The 18337-nt window shown below is 45.0% G+C and overlaps 1 protein-coding gene across 1 annotated transcript in view; it reads left to right on the top strand.

Moving 5' to 3' along the window:
* Window positions 1-18337, top strand: part of Fbxw10b (F-box and WD repeat domain containing 10B) — a 31531-nt gene that overhangs the window by 11546 nt on the left and 1648 nt on the right. Inside the window, exons 7-12 of the mRNA XM_075989584.1 lie at window positions 235-435; window positions 2504-2625; window positions 6238-6386; window positions 8063-8205; window positions 13654-13812; window positions 14955-15217. Of these exons, the coding sequence (XP_075845699.1) occupies window positions 235-435; window positions 2504-2625; window positions 6238-6386; window positions 8063-8205; window positions 13654-13812; window positions 14955-15217 (1037 nt within the window). The remainder of the gene's footprint in view (window positions 1-234; window positions 436-2503; window positions 2626-6237; window positions 6387-8062; window positions 8206-13653; window positions 13813-14954; window positions 15218-18337) is intronic.

Below are 18337 nucleotides of genomic sequence, written 5' to 3'. Positions count from 1 at the left end.
AGAATATATAATTTTTAAAGTAAATTTACCCATGTCTTTGGGGTTTAATCCTCCTTGACTTCTGTGGCGTGAGGCAGGGATCATCAGGTCCCATTATCACTTGGCCTTGCCTTCTGAAAGGCCCTACATTTCCTTATTCCACGGATGCAGGCAAAAGTCAGGGGCTATGGGAGCCCAGGAAGGATGCTAACTCCTCTTTCCTGTAATCCATCCCCTCTACACCCTGGAACTCAGGAAGGACCAAAACAGAATCACCCACTATAGTGGGGGAGATCTAATGGCCGTATCATCCAATCGGAAGATCCACCTTCTGAACGTCCTGCAGGCCAAGGAGATGCCGACCGAGTTCCGAGGCCATGCAGGCAGCGTCAGGGCTCTCTTCCTGTCTAATGAGAAGAAGGTCCTTTTCAGTGGGAGTTACGACCTGAGTATCAGGTGAGAGACACAAGGTCATGGTCACTGTTCTGCCTAGGGCCAGCAAAGACTGGCCTTTTGTGAGAGGCACGCATGGCACGCTTCTTCCATTTGTATTTATTTATAGGTTATCTTGAATTCTAATAGTTCTAGAATATCTATAAAAGTAGATTTTTTTTGCAAGATAAAAGTCAAGATTTTGTTTACTGTTTAAACTTTGAAACAGATTTGTAAGTTATCAGATGGGGACATTGAAAATCTGGTATTTTTTTTTCATTTTTTAAAATATTCTTAAATAAAGATATAATTTATGTTTTAAAAAAAATAAATCCCTTCAATGGAAACTAGTTTTTTTAATGTAGAATATATTGTGGAATCAAATCATGTTTGAACTATATATTCATTTATTTTAGTTTTAGAGATTTAAAATTTTTTTAAATTATGTGTATATATGTGTGTGTGTGTGTGTGTGTGTGTGTGTGTGTGTGTCTGTGAATGGGTATATGGATATGAGCACAGTTGCCTTTGGAGGCTGGAAAAGGGTGTGGGATGCCCCAGAGCTGTCTGGTGTAGGTGCAGGAACCAAACTTGGGTTAATGGCTGAGCCATCCCTTCAGCCTCTTATATTTTAAAGAATGCAATGAACACTCATGCTCAGACCAGGAAAGAGCCCTTCCCTGACCTCTGAGTGACTTCCTCCTCCTTGTTTTCTTTTTTTTTCCAGATGGGGTAATGTTGCCCAAAGTTTTATATTGATTATTCTTTTGTATTTTATAGATTTTTCTTCTTGCTTATAGATTTTCAAAAATATTAACTATCTACTTATACCCACGTTTTGAGTCAAAATAAATAAACGAAATTGTACTTTGGAAACACTTGGTTCTTGCCCTGGACTCGGTTTGAGATTTGCCATATGATGTGCACAGCAGTCAGAGCTGATTTGTGTGGGGCAGTGTTTTCCTGGGTGAATATTTGTACAGATGAATGTTTGTGTTAGTTCTGGTGTTTAGCCCTAGGGTGCTCCCACAGATGATCTTGGTCACACGACATCTGGTGTCTGTGTGCATGAGTTTGGGTGATGTTTTTCTTAAGTATCTAGCTATGTAACTGGGCTAGACTTGAACTCAGGGCAACCTTCCCTCCTTAGCTTCCTGAATTTGAGGATTATAGTCATTCAGCATCATGTCTGGCTTTGTGGTGTCTTCGTTAAAGCCCTATGTTAGTTTATTTTTGCTTTTCATTTTCAGGTCTCCACTGTATCCCAAACCATCTTTGTTCTGCCCTTGTATTGTTTTAAGAGGCTCTTCACTGGCATCCCCAGCCATGTCAGCACCATTCATGAAAAAGTGCCAGTGACACTGTGTGATCATTGCTAGTCTCCATAAGGCTTTATTTCTGTACTTATCTGTCTGTTAGTTTACTCTATCTCTGCCTCTATTTTCCCTCTCACTCCTCAGGATGCTCCCAACGTAGGAGACTGAACCTGGGACTTCCCAAATGCAAGACATTTTCTTTCTCAGTGTGGAGCCACCATTTCCCTTCTGGGCTCAAGTGTATCACTGGCCTCGAACTCACCTAGCAGGCTAGGCTGACCAGTCAATAAGTCTCAGGGATCTGCCACATCCTCAGCACTCACAGTGCAAGCACAGGTCACCATGTCAGGCTCTGTATTATTTGGGTTCCAGGGTTCAGACTCAGGCCTTTGTCTTTCTTACTGAGTTATCTCTCCAGCCCCCTTCTTTGTTCTGTCTAAAACTCTCTTTAGAACAGACTTGTGCACTCTTATTCCATTTAACTAAGAATGGCATCACAGCCATGTGCTTTCAGTTTGGCTATGGGTAGACAGAGGAATGATTCTGAGCTTTGTAGGTTGGTCTGTGCCCAGCAGACTTGCTTACCTTGTCCTGAAGTGCACACGTTGCTGATTTGGTTTCTCAGTGAGGATGATCTTACCAGTGCTGATGGTGGCAAGGCCCTGCTGCCTACTAACTACCTACTGCGTACTAACTACCTACTTATTTAAACGAACCCTGTACAATAGGACCCTTGGGGCCTTCAGAAAATCTCCACCCCACCCCCATTTCTGCAGATACTGGGATGTGACAACTGGGGCTTGCATACGAATCTTCTATGGCCACCAGGGGACAATCACTTGCCTGGATTTATATAAGAACAGGCTTGTATCTGGAGCAAAAGACGCACAGGTGAAAGGTAAGAAATCTGCCTTAATTTCCTCATTTTCTCCTCTTCCCTCCCCTTCTCTCCCTTGCCCCTCCTCCCCTCCCCTTCTTTCTTTCCCTCCTCTCCACCTTAGACAGGGTCTCAGGATATAGCCTGGGCTGCTTTGAACTCCTAATCCTCCTAGCTCAGCCTCCTGGGGTCTGGAATTTCAGGCATCTTCCGCCTCACTCAATTTTTGCTTCGCTCGTTTCTATACCTGCTCCTTATTCTCTTATCTGTGCATCTGTTCATACGTCTGTCAATCTACCCAGCCAACAGTACTTCAGAATCCCTGCCTAGGGAATGGTACCACCCACAGTGGGTGGATCATCCCACCTCAATTATATAATTAAGATAATCCCCAAAAGACGTGTTCTGAGGCCCATCTCCCAGGTGATTCTAGACTTTGTCACCGTCTCAACCCGAGACAGAAAAGTAGTCACAATCAGAGCTACAAGAAGAAAAAGTAGGGATTTGAATCAAAGACTGGCTCTCAGTCATGTGCTTCTAACTGCATGCAGTGTTCAAAGGGACCATAGAAATAAGGGTAAATTAGGAAACACCCCATCAGCAGGATGCCACGTGAGTGTGAGCGGAAGGACTAGTAGTTTCATAGGCAGACAGCGGGAGATAGTTCAAGCAGCGTGAAGAAGGACAGACAGATGTGCAGGAGGATGAAGCCGGCTGCACTGAGTCCTTCCCACTGTCTGTTGTGACTGGACTGCTGTGCGTGGTATTGGGTATTCTTCTGAGCTCCTTTGGGGACCAGCTATGGAGAACTTTCTGCAACACCATGCAGAACCGAGCCTGGAAGCCCCAAATGTGCTTGCTTTCACCTGTGGCCCCGACAAGATGGAATATGCACTTCAGACAGTGACTCAGGTGAGAGTTAGGAAGAACTTGGAAGAGGGTGACTGTGTGGGGACAGGGAATAAATGAAGATATTTTAGAAAACTACCACCGTGTCTTCAAAATACTTGAGAACAGGCAAATATGAAGAAACTCAGGTGGATGTAGCTTCATAGTCAATGGCCCAGGTGAGAGACTTCCAGAGGGGAAATTGCCAGGACGTTCTCATTAACTGGATATAAAAAGAAGGCTATAAAAGCAAGTAATAATGCCATTTAGAAAAAAATTCAGCTGACAGTCATATAAAGATATAATTCACAGACATAACAAACATTATAGCGGGAGAACAAAGTAGGGAGGAAATAGAGAGGAGGTCGTGGACATTTCAAGTTTAGGACGAGTCAAGTAGGGCGGGCAGAGCAATGCCCAAGCAAAAATGTTTACATCCTAACCCTTGGAACTGGTGACTATACTATCTTGGAACTGGTGACTATATTATCTTGGAACTGGTGACTATATTATCTTGTGCTAGGTTGTGTTTCCCCTAAACGCTCAAGTGTTGGAAGTTTGGTCACCACTGTGGCAGGCAGAAGCGACAAAGAATATGGTTGGGAAGTTTTGGGGCCGACTTGGGGCATTGCTCACAGAAAGGATCAGGAGACTCCAGTTGCTCCCTAGCTTCTGGCTTAGCAGTATTCCTCCTTACACATACACACGCATACACACGCACACACACACACACACACACACACACACACACACACACGTTCATTTCTACCATGATATGATACAGCCAAGAGAGTCCCCCACAGAGCTGAGCTGATGCTAGTAGCTAGCACCATGCCCTGGAACCTTTAGGCCACTGAGCCGAATAAAGTCTTCTCTTTGTAAACACATACGTCAGGTATTTCATTCAAGCAACAGCATATGGACTAAAACATCTTGGGAAGCAAAAAAGGATTTTTTCAGATATGATTAAGTTAATGACCTTAGAATGTGGAGATTATTCTGGAATATTATTGACGGTGGGCTGATGTATTCTGTGGCTCCATAAAAAAAGAAGTGTTTTTGACTGTAATCCGATGGCAGTCTGACTGTGAAAGAGGGTTGGGGAGGTGGGAGGTTGCTGACTTTGAAGGTGGAAGAATGGGTCATGAACCAAGGGATAGGGTAGCTTCTAGAAGGCCACGGAGAAATGAGTTTCCTTTGGCCTTGCTGTAGGGGAGCATACTCATGCTGACTCCTTGACTTTCGTCATGCGGTATCATGTCTCACGTCTGTAAGAGACAATCCACTTTTATTTCAGCCAGAAACCTTGAGGCAGAATGTTCTAGCAGCCTTAGAGAGCAAATGCAATGAGATTCATGAGGACATTCAAGGGAGAAATTCCTGGAAACGGATGCACTGGGAGAGGGATCTAGATAGGTGGCCTTTGATAGTTGTTTATTTCAATGTATCCAGAGGGGACTGATGTCAGGAGCTCCTCCCATGGATACCAATTACATCTGGGGATGCATGTGTGCCTTATGTGAAAGAGATGACACTTGTGTTGAGCTCCTATGCATCCTCCTGTATGCTTTAACCCTCTAGATAATACATAACACATAACAAAATGCAAATGTCATATAAATAGTTGTTCATTATTGTTTAGTTACAATGCCACAAAAGCTGTGTGTGTGTGTGTGTGTGTGTCTACAGCGTCTAGTATAGATACCGTTTTCATTACCAAATATTGTGATCTGTGGTGTTTGGTCAAATCTGAGGATGCGGAGCCTGTGACTGTGGTGGGATGAACTCATAATGAAAGACGCAAGACCTGAGCATGGATCGAGCATCTTCAGGAAAGCAGGAAGAAGGAGAGAAAACAGAGACCTGGGGAGTCACTACCTCTGAGGGACAGGCAGAGAGAAAGGACACGGGAAATAACAGCGCTCAGACCCAGCAAAGGAGTCACTCCCCCGACTGCCATGTCTTTATCCATCTGAACGAATGTCATTGCCACCACAGTTTCGTGAGGTGCAAAAGTCACGGTGAAAACTGTCTAGATGAGGGTTTGTGATGGACGGGTAGTCACAGCCTCCAAACCATCTGAGAGCGTTCATCTCCAAGGCCCTCAATGGGGCATTCTGACTAAGTCCAGGGCCAGGGGTTCAAGTCCCAGCATTGTGACCCATGTCACAGGGCTGGTGTGGGAGACTGCATGCTGAATCAACAGAACACCTCCAGTGGGGCTGAGACTGGGGACAGGGGAGTTAGGCCCTGACCTCGTCAAACTAACTGAGTGATCAGGATACAATTTTGAGTCCAGCATTTTAAAAGGCCAAATTAAGGCTCCAAGTTCACAATTAACAAAATACCAATGCATCACCCTGTCAGAGCGAGAAACGCCAAGAAAGGATGGCAACTCGCCTTCTGTGGATGGAAGGCGTGGCCAGGAAGAGAGCACCTGGAAGGGTCATGGCACTAGCTATGCCTTGACTTTCAAGAACTATGTTCAACAGCAAGCGTAATCCAGGCTTGCTGCACACTGGTTGTCCAGCAGGGCCGTTCCAAGGCAGAGTCCCAGGGTCAGAGAGAAGGCCCCCTGCATTGCTGGCTTTCCCATGGGTCTGTTGGCAGGGGAGCCTGAAGGGGTACCAGCCAGGTGAAGGTTTCTGGGTAAGATTCAGTAAGCTCAGTTGCATGACAAGGAGCAAACTTCACTATAACCCTGTCCCCTTCCCCTTTCCTCTCCTGTCACCCTCTCCCCTTCAGAATGGGACATAGACACAGGGAAGTGCCTGAAGACATTTAAACACAAAGATCCCATCTTGGCTGCCAGGATCAGCGAGACCTACATTGTGAGCAGCTGTGAGCGAGGCATAGTCAAGGTGTGGCACATTGCCACAGCTCAGCTGCTGAAGGTGAGCTGCCAGTGGGTAGGAACCTTGGTGACCGGTTAGAAGGGGCACGAAGGTCTGTTGCTCCACGCAGCTCCCTAGATCACACTCAAGCAACTGAGTTACAGCCAGCAACCAGGGAAAATCAAAGTATCTCCAAAGACATTCAGGGTAGGTCAGGTAGGCTCCACCCCACATCGGGCTCCCCATTGTCAATGGATGAAGGCTGCAGAGTTTATGAGCCCCAGGGCCTTGTAACCGGTGAGGTAAAGTGCCTTTTCCTGGCCCGAGTGATGGCAAGGGAATGGACATATGCTTCTTTTTTCACCAATAAATTATTTCCTCTTTTTCTAAGGAAGCCCCACTACCACTAATTTCAGTAAAGCAAAAAAAAAAAAAAAAAATGAGTGTTGGAAAAGTAATTTTTGTCCTTACTAATGATAAGAGAACACCTGACATCTTGAAAGCCATTAGATGTTGTTTGGTTTAGTCTAACATAGAAGGTTGTTTAGTCTAACATAGAAGGTTGTTTAGTCTAACATAGAAGGTTGTTTAGTCTAAGAGAGAAGGTTGTTTAGTCTAACATAGAAGGTTGTTTAGTCTAACAGAGAAGGTTGTTTAGGCTAACATAGAAGGTTGTTTAGTCTAACAGAGAAGGTTGTTTAGTCTAACATAGAAGGTTGTTTAGTCTAAGAGAGAAGGTTGTTTAGTCTAATATAGAAGGTTATTTAGTCTAACATAGAAGTTTGTTTAGTCTAACATAGAAGGTTGTTTAGGCTAACATAGAAGGTTGTTTAGGCTAACAAAGAAGGTTTTTTAGTCTAACATAGAAGGTTGTTTAGGCTAACAAAGAAGGTTTTTTAGTCTAACATAGAAGGTTGTTTAGCTCGTAGTTCTGGAGGCTGAGACATCTAAGAGCAGTGCTGGCATCTGGTAAAGGCCTTTGTGACGGGCCATGCCATGGTGAAGATGAGCAAGAGATGGTGAGACAGAGAAGCGTGGCAGAGACTAACTCTTCTTACTACAAAGTCTCTCCTGGGATAGGCCACAAGCCCTTGACCAGATAATACATTCCCGAGAGCAGAGCATTGCAGTGCTAGCCCTCTCAGAGGCCCAACACTACTTAGGAATTTGAGGGTTCAACTTCTAACACCTGGATTCTTTGGGGTGCATTCAAACCACAGCGTGTGTCCACAAACTTTCTTGCTGGATTTGGACTCCTGGCTTTAGTGGGTACTAGCAAGATCTCGCTTGCGCCAGGACCACAGGATCACAGTGAAATGTAGGATTTTCCCATACCAGTCCTGTCATTGTGGTTGAGCCTCAGCTAAGGGCACAAGGATGCCCATACACACCCTCTGAGACGTGGCAAAGAGCTCAGGATGACCGCAGGGAAGAGGGACTTGAGGCCTCTCTGTGCTCCAGCGAGATGGTGCCTGTTCCAGCCGCTGACCCATCAGAACAAGAACTTAACTTACTCACATTTTTCCTGAGTGGGGAAGGCGCTAACACGGAGGCATGGGCTTCTCTGGCCTTCCTAGAGAAGTTAAGTCAGCTGCAGGCCACGCTAAGCGTGGGGCACTCACACAGGAGGGGAGTATAGCATTGGGATTCTGCCAAAGAAGCCTCCAGCTCTGGCTAGCGGAGGAGTGACAGTCTGAATGGAGAGAGTCTGAAAGAAGAGGCATCTTCTCTTGCAGACACTCACGGGACACGAGGGAGCCGTAAAGTGCCTGTTCTTTAACGAGTGGCATCTCGTCTCTGGAGGCGTCGATGGCCTGGTCATGGCCTGGAGCATGGTGGGAAAGTACGAGCGGTGCCTGATGGCCTTCAAGCATCCTAAGTAGGTGCTGGGGAGTCGCGGGGGTGCGTGTGGCTGTGGCCTTCCCTCCTTTCCCCAGCACTATGTAGACTGCGGTCTTCGCGGATGGGTCCCTCTGTGTACTGCCGCTCTCTCCCGGCCCTTCTTTTCCTCATCCCTTTCTGCTTCCTCCCCACCTCTACCCATCTCTACCACCATCCTCCCTGTCAGACATTCTTTCCTGCCCTAGCTTGTTTCTCCTGAGAAACAACAGGCGTTGTTGGGGGAAATGTGGTGGAGGGAGAATAGGTCTCCCTACGTAGCCCGGGTTGGACTTGTGATCTTTCTCCGGCCTATTGTCTGCTGAGATCACAGAAAACATGTGACACACGATAAACTCACATCCACTAGCCATCGACAGATCCTCCCAAACAACGCCACATCTAAACTTAGAATTCTTGAACTTGGTCTTTCTGCCAGGAAATGTGCTCACGAAACCTTAAAATAATCCACATGTCAAAGTGTTAAAAATAACAAAAGACATTTTAAAAGTTTATCCTTCAAAGTCTACAAACTAGGTTCTTTTCCGGCTTTGCAAACGGGTTCCATTTTCCATTCCAGTTCAAATTCAGTGCTGCTGGCTGCTTGGCGCCTGTTACAGCTTTCTGAGCTCACAGCTGGGCTCACGTGAAAGGCTACCTCGGCCAACTAATGATTCTGCTGTGCCTACGGTTTTATAGGCTAAACGGATAATGCTTTTTACCCTCAGGGCATTAAAGTGCCGTGAAACACAATGCTATATTACTTGATAAAAAGAGTAAGTGGATTCCCCCGGGGGATGTCTATTTAATATCCTGATAGCTGTTTGACCAGTCAGGCTCTAGATTTCCTGATACTCCTCATACACTGGCCTTGTGAGAAGTGTGTGGGGCTAAGATCTGTGTCTACACGGGTATGATCTTTGTGGTCCGCGACGGCTACATTTTTAGCAGGTGGGTGCTGAGAAATACCTATGCTCAGTGAATTGATCTAATCCCCAGGGAACTGTGAGCAAGCCTTCTAGTGGAGCACCTGGACAATCACATTGCCACTTCAAGGAGGAAGTCACCTTTGTGATGTCTCCTGAAAAGGATTCATTATTTGTTTTTAAAGCTTCTTAACAGGATCCAGTAAGACTTAGAGACTGGAAAATAGTGTTTCCAGCAAACCTGACAGTTTGGTTGTCTTCTGGTTAACCAACGGGCCTGCTGTCTACTAGCGGACAGCTTCGGATACCGCCACTCTTGCTGGATGTCGCCACCAACACACCGTTCATATTTGTTCCTTAAACATTTTAAATTGGACTTGTTCACATTATTTTATGCGTGAGTGTTTTGCCTGCATCTAAGGATGTGAACCACGTGATCCTGGTGCTCGTGGAGGTCAGAAAAGGGTGTTGGATCCCTAGAACTGGAGTTAGAGGTAGCCACAGGGAAACCATCATGTGTGTGCTGGGAACCAAGCCCTGTTCTCTCGAGAGCCACAGTCCTCTTAGTCTCTGAACCATCTCTCCGGCCTCACATTGGTTCTTGATACCTGGCATGGACACGGGAAGAGGATAGCTACCTGGAGGATGTGGCCAATGCTTTGTTTGTAGGTCTCCCCGGCCCTCTGTAATTACGTTAGCTAGATACAAGTGCTGAAAGACATTTGATTGGCAGCAAGTGTTCGTTTATATCTAGTGGTTGCACTGATATTCATCTTTTGAATATGGCAGACAGTTACTATCTGAAAAAGGAGCTAGAGGAAGGCATCTCCTTTTTGAATCCAATTACGCTTTCAACTAAAATTATGACTTGTGATTACAGTGTGGGAGAAGAGTATGAGAGAAGAAATCTGAGCACGGAGAGTGGGTTTGACAGATGGCGATCTTATACTCTGTTTAGTTGTTTACGTTTTGTTCACTTTTAATAGTCTTCAATGTCTTTTCCACAACTTGTATCATAATAACTATTTGTAATTTATAATTGGGACGTAGCTCTCCTGATATACACTCTGCTATATTAACATAGAGCAGCTTACAGCCCACTCCCAATGTTGTACATCTATTGCCATCATCTACCTATAGAACTTCTCACCGTCAGCAGAAATGTCCCCCAATTTCCTCCTGACGTTAGTTTCTTGAACCTTCTCTCGTTTCATTTCTCTTTCAGTGCTAGGAGTTGAGCAGGGCCTTACAGCCGAGGCAAGCACCTCGAGCCACACCCAAAGCCTTTCCTATCTTATTTCCTTGGTCAGTTTTAGTAAAGATTCACTGTTGATTATCTATCAAAGTTTGTTGATTGTCTCAAAGGATTAGCTTTTTGCTTCATGACTTGTTGTATTTCTTTGGTTCTCACTCTAATAACTTATGCTATTAATTTTCCTTATTTCTTGCCTTCTCCTTGATTTTGGTTGTTTTCTCCCCTTCTAGTTTTAAGGTATAAGGTTCGGCTACTGATTGGAAACATGCACATTCGTGGTGTAAACATTGCCTTAGCTGTTTTGTTTTTAAGAAAAGGTCTTATTATATAGCTCAGGCTGTCCCCAAACTTGCGGTCTCCTGCTTCTGCCCCCTGAGGGCTGGGATCTCAGGTATGTTTTGACATGCTGTATTTTTATTTTCATTCATCTGAAAATGGTTTGCTAATTTCCTTTCTGCTCTCTCCTTTGACCTGCCTTAGCACAGGACATCAATGTAGCTGGGACAGGAGCTCAAGGCTCTCTCGGACCTTTCCTAAGCAGGAGCTGGACAGGGTGGACATTAGATCCCAGGGGATCTGCTGGAGATTTTTAAGACTCCCAGACTTCTCATTCCTTGGCTTTTTCAGTTAGTGTTATCATCTGCCCCAATGGATTTCTAGTTCCTCAGGTAGCAAGAGTCCAGTTATGCCTCTCGGGTGGCAGATTCAGCCCAGAAAGAATTCTTAAGTTACAAAGACAAATCTTTTGAGACAGTCTTCCAAGAAACCATTCAGCAGTACAAATAACTCATCCTGAACACAGCCTATCTGGTTCTTTCTCATACCAAGAATGTGTCTATTTTTCCATAGCTACAACTGAAGTAAAAAATGGACTAGGGTCAGTTAACACGGTACAAAACACACCATTCTCACTGCCTCTAAAACCAGTTCTCATGTCTAAACGCTCCCTAGGCTGCTGCAAACCTTCTGTGGTTTCCCAGGACCCTGAAAAAGTGGATTCTGACAGTTTTTTTCAGTTTTTGCTGCTGTTACAGAAGGGCGGAATTTTGTAGTTCGCATCCCCGCCATCTTCACTGTCGTCACTCTCTGAGTAAATTTCAGAAAGAGCAAAGCAGGAAACATCTCCAGGGCAGATAAAGTCTGAAAGGGGTCTGAGCTAGTCTAAGACCAGTAACCAGCACTGTGTCAGGTACTGGGAAAACTTAAAAAAAAAAAAACCAGATAGTTTAACTGTAGCTGAAATCACATGAGGTAGAAATGACAATTCCTTTCCATGGGGCCTGAGCTAGGTAAGGAGGACGTGAGGGAAGACTGGGAGGCTGAGGTGCTTCCTCTGTGATGTACAGCAAGCGTGTGGTGGTGTCAGCTCCACAGTGGGCATCTGACCTTCAAGCCTATGTTGTAATCATAGGCTATAATGGTACGGGTTGAACGAAATGTACCAAGAACTTGGGGGATGTGTGGGTCCCAGCTCAGCAAAGTCAGGAAAGCACAGGGAGGCAAACCCTTTATCAGAGGGCATCTCTGACCCAGTGTGCGGCTACTTACGGTATCGAAGCACTAGAACTTGGTTGGGCACTTAGTGTCTAAATAGAAGCTCAGTTTGATGCCTTCCACTACCACCTGAGGAGGAATCCAGGTCACACTGGCACCATGGCTGCTTTGTGATATCCTGAGCAAGCACCCGCGTTCTGAGGCCTTTGCTATTTATCTTTTGATAATTTGTTAGGGTATTCAAGAATCTTCATCTGGACCTGAGATCAACCAAGGTTAAGGCCAGATAGGGTAAACTTCACTCTTTTAATGTTTCTGTAGCAATGACCATATTCTGAACACGTACGCCACCTTTAGAATAAATACGTATTTAAGACCTGCTTCCAGCTTAGCGCTGTGCCATGTGGTAAGCATCCAGCAATAAGTATGCTATGAGTTGTTCCCAAGAGAAGCTGCCAGTGTATGGAAGCTTGTGTACATATGTAGTGGGGAGGAAAATGAGAGAAATCTGATTTATTTATGTATTAATTAATTAATTAATTAATTTTTCTTGTTGTTGTTGTTGAATGAAGTGGCAGATGAATTAGGTCTTGGCTGGCTTTCCGGTTGCTTGAATGACCCACCCAAAGCTGGGCGAGTAGTAGAGAAAAGAGTCTTATTTAGCTCACAGTTTGGGATGCTGAAGACCTGGCAGCCGTATCTGTCCAGCCTGTGCTGAGGGCCTCATCGGTGACATCTTAACTTAGTGCAGACCCATAAAAGACTGGGTGTGTGAAGTGGCCTTGCTTTCTAACGATGCCTTCCTCAGTTACTAACTGGAGATATGTACGAACTGAGAACTGCACCATCCCTACTGAAGGCAGGGCCTCCAGCAATTTAACCAGCTTCTACTAGGCCCTGCCTCTTAAACAAAAGTTTTTCTTAACATTGCTACCCCAGAGGCCAATATTCTAGCACATGAACCATTTGGGGACACATACAACCCATATACAAGCAATTGTAGATCTGGTTGGGTAGATCGTAAGCAATTGGCTTGCCTTACATGCAAGATCTAGCAAGTTGACATGATTGCATTCAACTTTTCAACGCCATCAATAAAAAAAGCATTGTATTTGTCAGAACTGAATAAACCAACTTGAACCGTGTAGCTGTAGTTGGAGAAAGGCTGTTCTGGAAGCTTCTAGGTGGGTTTCCCACTGGCTCCTTCCTTACCTATTGGCTATCACAAAAAGACACAAATCTCATCCCAAGGTCCAATTTTCTTTAAGGATGTTCATTGTTGGAAGGAATGGAAGCCACTCATTAAAGACCAAAATAAATAAATAAATAAAAATAAAAAAGAGTCTATATATTTAAGATATCTGTTCATATAAAACTAATCCTTAGCCTTCTACTGTTCTTACACAACAGCATTGTTCTAAAAGGATTCAAAAAACAATTCTCAGTATGAATAAGTAGCTAAGAATCAAACTGCGTAAAAAAAATGGCCGTTTGATTTATTAGACCTCTCTCCCCCATGCCCCCTTGAGAGCCTGAAGCAGTGCCCTTTCTCCTTTGCCGACTGGCGGCCTGTGACTGATCCGCAAACCACTGCTGATGGGCACGGCATCGCTGACGGTTAAGACTAACTCTAGACGCATAGAGACGGAAAGACCACCTCAAGGATGAATAGATATGGCTCCTACCTCCCAACTGCACACCAACACTACAGCCCATAAGCCAACCCAAGAGTCTTCCAGAAGGCGGGTACTGCCTGTTGTTGTTTTCCTTCCAGAGAGGTGCTGCAGGTGTCTCTTCTCTACCTCCGGGTCATCAGTGCCTGTGGAGACGGCAAGATTCGCATTTATAATTTCCTCAATGGGAACTGTCTGAAGGTGATAAAAGTCGATGCCAGAGGTGACCCTGTGCTAACCTTCTTTTATCAGGGCAACAGGTGGGTGGTAGGTAGGCGTGGAGGGCAGAACCATGAGTAATTCTAGGTGGCTTTTCTCCCCCCTTTTCTGGGACTCTGGACTTACTGGCAGGGCAGGATAGGCCATGCTTCCCTCCAGCTTGGCTGAGGGAAGTAGTAGCTCCTGCGGAACTAACTGGCCTTTGCCCCAGACTTAGTGACCAGGGCACAGTTGGAGCTGGGTTTACTCTTAAGGGTGCCTTGATGCCCAGCTTGCATGGTTTCCTCTGGGTTGAGTAAATAGAAACCTGGCGGGGAGTTTTTAACGGAATCTGATTCCTCAAACTCCATTTCAGCATTTCCAGTTTAAACAAGACACGTTTCTAGAGTTTACACCACAGGTTAAAGTCTTAAAATGACAGTATTTAGGGAGGAAACACACACATGCATGCCCTCATGTATTTCAGTTTCTTCTTATAGTTTCAAGAAATCTAGACACACACAGAGAGGAAAGAAGCTTGCTCCGTGCAAATGAAAAAAAAAGTGAAAGAAATGAGTGGGAGATGGGAAGTGTGTTGGGGTGGAAAATGTGAGTTCTAAACCTCGGTCCACTGGGGAGTGAGAATGAGGGTCCGAGGCAACAGAGATCACTATGCTTCATAAAATGTCTCCACTATGTCCAGAGACCCTAGAGGATACTGTGAAGCCATGTGGGGCTTTGTGTGGGGGCTCAGCAGAGGAGAGGAGGCTTCTCCATTGACAGCTTTTATTCCAAGGGTAAAGATAGAAACACTGAGTCTATACAATGAGCTTAAAAAGAAGAGAAGAGTAAATTTCCAGCTATCTGTGTGTGGAGTACCTAAGCTTTTGTCTTGGCCATCCTGGGTACTTGGCGCTCCAGAAAGGGAAACTCACTGAAAAGGTATGCCAACCCGAGCAGTGAAGCAATCGGGACACAGGTGTCCCTTTCATGATTAATTCACAAAAAAAAATTACAGTCACAAAACTACCTCCCCCTGTCCAGTGCTCCAATGCTTTCTCCCAGCAACACCCTAAACCAGCCCATTCCTATGGTCAATCCCTGGCCCCAGTTCCTCAGCCCAGGGACTGGCTAAGACACAACTGCAGTGTATGCTTTGGTGGCCCCCATGCTCCTTTTGTGGGCACTCTCGTTTTGCTTTCAGGATGGTGGTCCAGACGGACAGCAATATCCTCCTGTTCCAGTTTGAAAACGTAAAATGGCAGTATAACGCGGACAGAGGCAAAGCCAAGAAGGGCAAGGATAAGGAGGAGGAAAGGGAAGACACGAGCGTTGGGAATGTGTATTCCAAGTCCAGCACGCAGATTTACAGCCTGAGAGAATCTCTGTCTAGTAAACAGGAATTGCTATCAAATAAATCTCAGAAGACCCGAATCCATTCGAAGTTAAACATGAAGCCATCTTCAGGTAAAACAGCAAGATTATTGGAATGACAGTGATAACCAGTGGGATGGGCAGTGTGTGTGTGTGTGTGTGTGTGTGTGTGTGTGTGCGCATGCATATGTGTGTGTTGACAGAGAGAGATGGGGTGAGGGGAACATTCATGAATATTTCATTACGCTATTACTTATTATGTCCTCAGGGGAGATACACTAAGTTACTACCCACAGGAAACTGTCCTATACAGAACATGTTGTCGTTAGAGGACTTAGTTACAAGGCCGGTGTGTATGGACATGTAGGTGGGGGCATGTACATGGTTCCATGCTATTTTTGACATCTAAAGAGCAATTTATATGTGGGTTAGACTAGCAAGACTCCTTTATGCTACTTATCCCCTGTGGCATGAAGTTGGACCCAGGATCTACAGAGAACACCAACAGGTCACCTCCAAACACTTCACACTGCAAGTGACTAGTCTTCTGGAGAAACTGAGAGTTTCAGATGCTTAAAGCTTGATATTCTGTAGGAAGGGTCTGTGGAAGAGGAAGCATGATGGGACCCAGCTCTGGGAGCTAGTCTACTTAGTGTCAGCGACAAGGGTCATACAGTGGTACCTCAAGTAAAAACCAGTTGAATTATTGCTGTATCCCCACTACTCGGATCTAATCAAATTACATAATGACTGTGGTCTCTTCTTCAATCTTAACCTAATCATGGTAATAGAAATATATGACCAAGGAAAAGCAAGCACACCCCAGAGGGATGGCAGGAAGAGAGATAGTGGTGTCTTGGAAGATGTGCTAGAGAAACATGAAGGTGAAGAGGAGACGAATGGTTTTACTTTGATTAAGAGCTAAGGTCTCACCCGCTCCCGGTCTCTCTCTCCCCTACTTTTGTATTTCGACCTAAACTTCTGCATCTTTCGGAGTGGTGCTGTTATGCTTTCTTCAAAGAAGGACTGGTTTCCCACTGGTTCCTCCTAATAGGAATTGGTGTCTTGTCTCCTTCCCAACTTAAGGCTATGGAGAGAAACAAACTCTTTCTACATGCCTCACCTGCTTCTTGTCTCTGCCTCCCGACTGGTTCCTTCTGATTAATGGGCACATCAGAAGAAGGAAGAGGGGTCAGGCTGATTGGAGGGGATTTCATGAGAGAGGAGAGAGATCTGAGTGTGTGTGTAGGGTGTGTGTGTGTGTAGTGTGTGGAATGTTTGTTTATGTGTGTGTGGTGTTTGGAGTGTGTGTGTGTGTGTGGTGCGGTGTGTGTGTGGTGTGCGTGCATGTGTGTGTGTAAGAGTGTGTGGAGTGTTTATGTGTGTGGTGTTTGGAGGGTGTGTGTATGTGTGGTGTGTGTTTGGCGTTTGGAGGGTGTGTATATGTGTGTGTGTATGTGGTGTGGTGAGTGCGTGGTGTGCATGCATGTGTGTGTATGAGTGTGTGGAGTGTTTATGTGTGTGGTGTTTGGAGGGTGTGTGTATGTGTGGTGTGTGTGTGAGTGTATGGAGTGTTTGTTTATATGTATGTGACATTTGGAGGGTTTGTGTATGTGTGGTGTGTGTATGTGTGTGTATGTGACATTTGGAGGGTGTGTGTATGTGTGTGGTGTGTGTGTGGTGTGTGTGTGTGTGTGTGATGTGGTGAGTATGTGTGAGTTGTTAAGAAGTACCATTAGATACCATGGCTAGCATGCTTCTTTGATGATTTTGAAAGGCACTGGCAAACATTTCTAATGTTTTTTTTTTTTTTTTATTTTTGAGACAGGGTTTCTCCGTAGCTTTTGGTTCCTGTCCTGGAACTAGCTCTTGTAGACCAGGCTGGCCTCGAACTCACAGAGATCCGCCTGCCTCTGCCTCCCGAGTGCTGGGATTAAAGGCGTGCGCCACCACCGCCCGGCCTAATGTTTTTTTTCTAATATTTTTGACTAGTAATAATGTTCCTTTGAAACAAATTTCCCTCACAGATGTGTTTCAAAGTGAGTCAAACAATGAAGATGTAATGGTCCATCCTAGCCATGGGCACCCTGCATTTGTGCACACGCGCAAGTGGACACCCTGCATTTGTGCACACACAGGTGGACACCCTGCATTTGTGCACACGCACAGGTGGACACCCTGCATTTGTGCACACATACAGGTGGACCACAAAGTGAGGTCCCAGGAACAAAACTGCTGAGCCAAAGGGCAAATACACTTAAACACTAGAGAGTCGCTGTCATGGTTGAACAAAAAAAACCACAGAATCAATTTATACTCCATTAACACTCTGAGCGCCCTTACCACATGCAAGCCAGCTCTGGGGACTGCCTGTCTCCTCATACCTGCTTACATAATGAATAAAAATGGTATTTACATTTCCTTAAGGTTGATCATTAATAAACCAAACGGCCATCAGAGTGAGCAATGGTAAACTCAACCCCATCACCATCGATATTACGTAGCCAAGATTCATACCATGAAGATCTGTATATGTACTGACTTGTAGATCTAAGATATACTAGCATACAAAAAAACCCACAACAAACCCCAGAAAAACCTACCACCACAAAACCCACAGAATAATGAGAAAGAAAAAAAAAATCTATGTTTTCTGGATTTGGAAGGAGAGGGGAAGATTCTGACAAGCTAATTATATCTCAGATGTTTATGTTTTTATGAAACACTGTTTAACTAGCAAAGAACAGGGACACTTGGGAGTTTCATCCGTCCCTGTCTGACCCTTTTGGGACACCACCCAATGGCCAAAGGAAATTATATGCACCGTACCTGGCTGCTGTTCCTTCATTGGAAGAACTCTGGGTTAGGTTTTAGATTATGCAACTGATTTCTTGACCTTTCCTTGACTCAGGTATTTTTGAAAACAGGGCCTTGTTTTTCTGGAGGGACCAAAAAAAGGCCAACTAGGGATGATCTAAGATGTCGAATCATCCAAGAAGACGTCTTTGTTAGCTTAACGGCCTTAGATACCTCGACTGTAAAGTGGTTTGTAGAAAGGATTCTGTTGTTCCGTGAATATCTCAGATTCATAGCTATTGGTCAAAGCATTTTGGGGACTTCTCTTTGGGAAGTTTTAGCCATGCTGTGATAGATTGCATTAGGCAGGAGTGACATTCTTAGAATCCAGGCCTGATTCTGGGGGACCATAACCAA

Source organism: Microtus pennsylvanicus, chromosome 11 (assembly GCF_037038515.1).
Source record: "Microtus pennsylvanicus isolate mMicPen1 chromosome 11, mMicPen1.hap1, whole genome shotgun sequence".
Classification (NCBI taxonomy): Eukaryota; Metazoa; Chordata; class Mammalia; order Rodentia; family Cricetidae; genus Microtus; species Microtus pennsylvanicus.
This window is presented reverse-complemented; position numbering and strand designations above follow the sequence as displayed.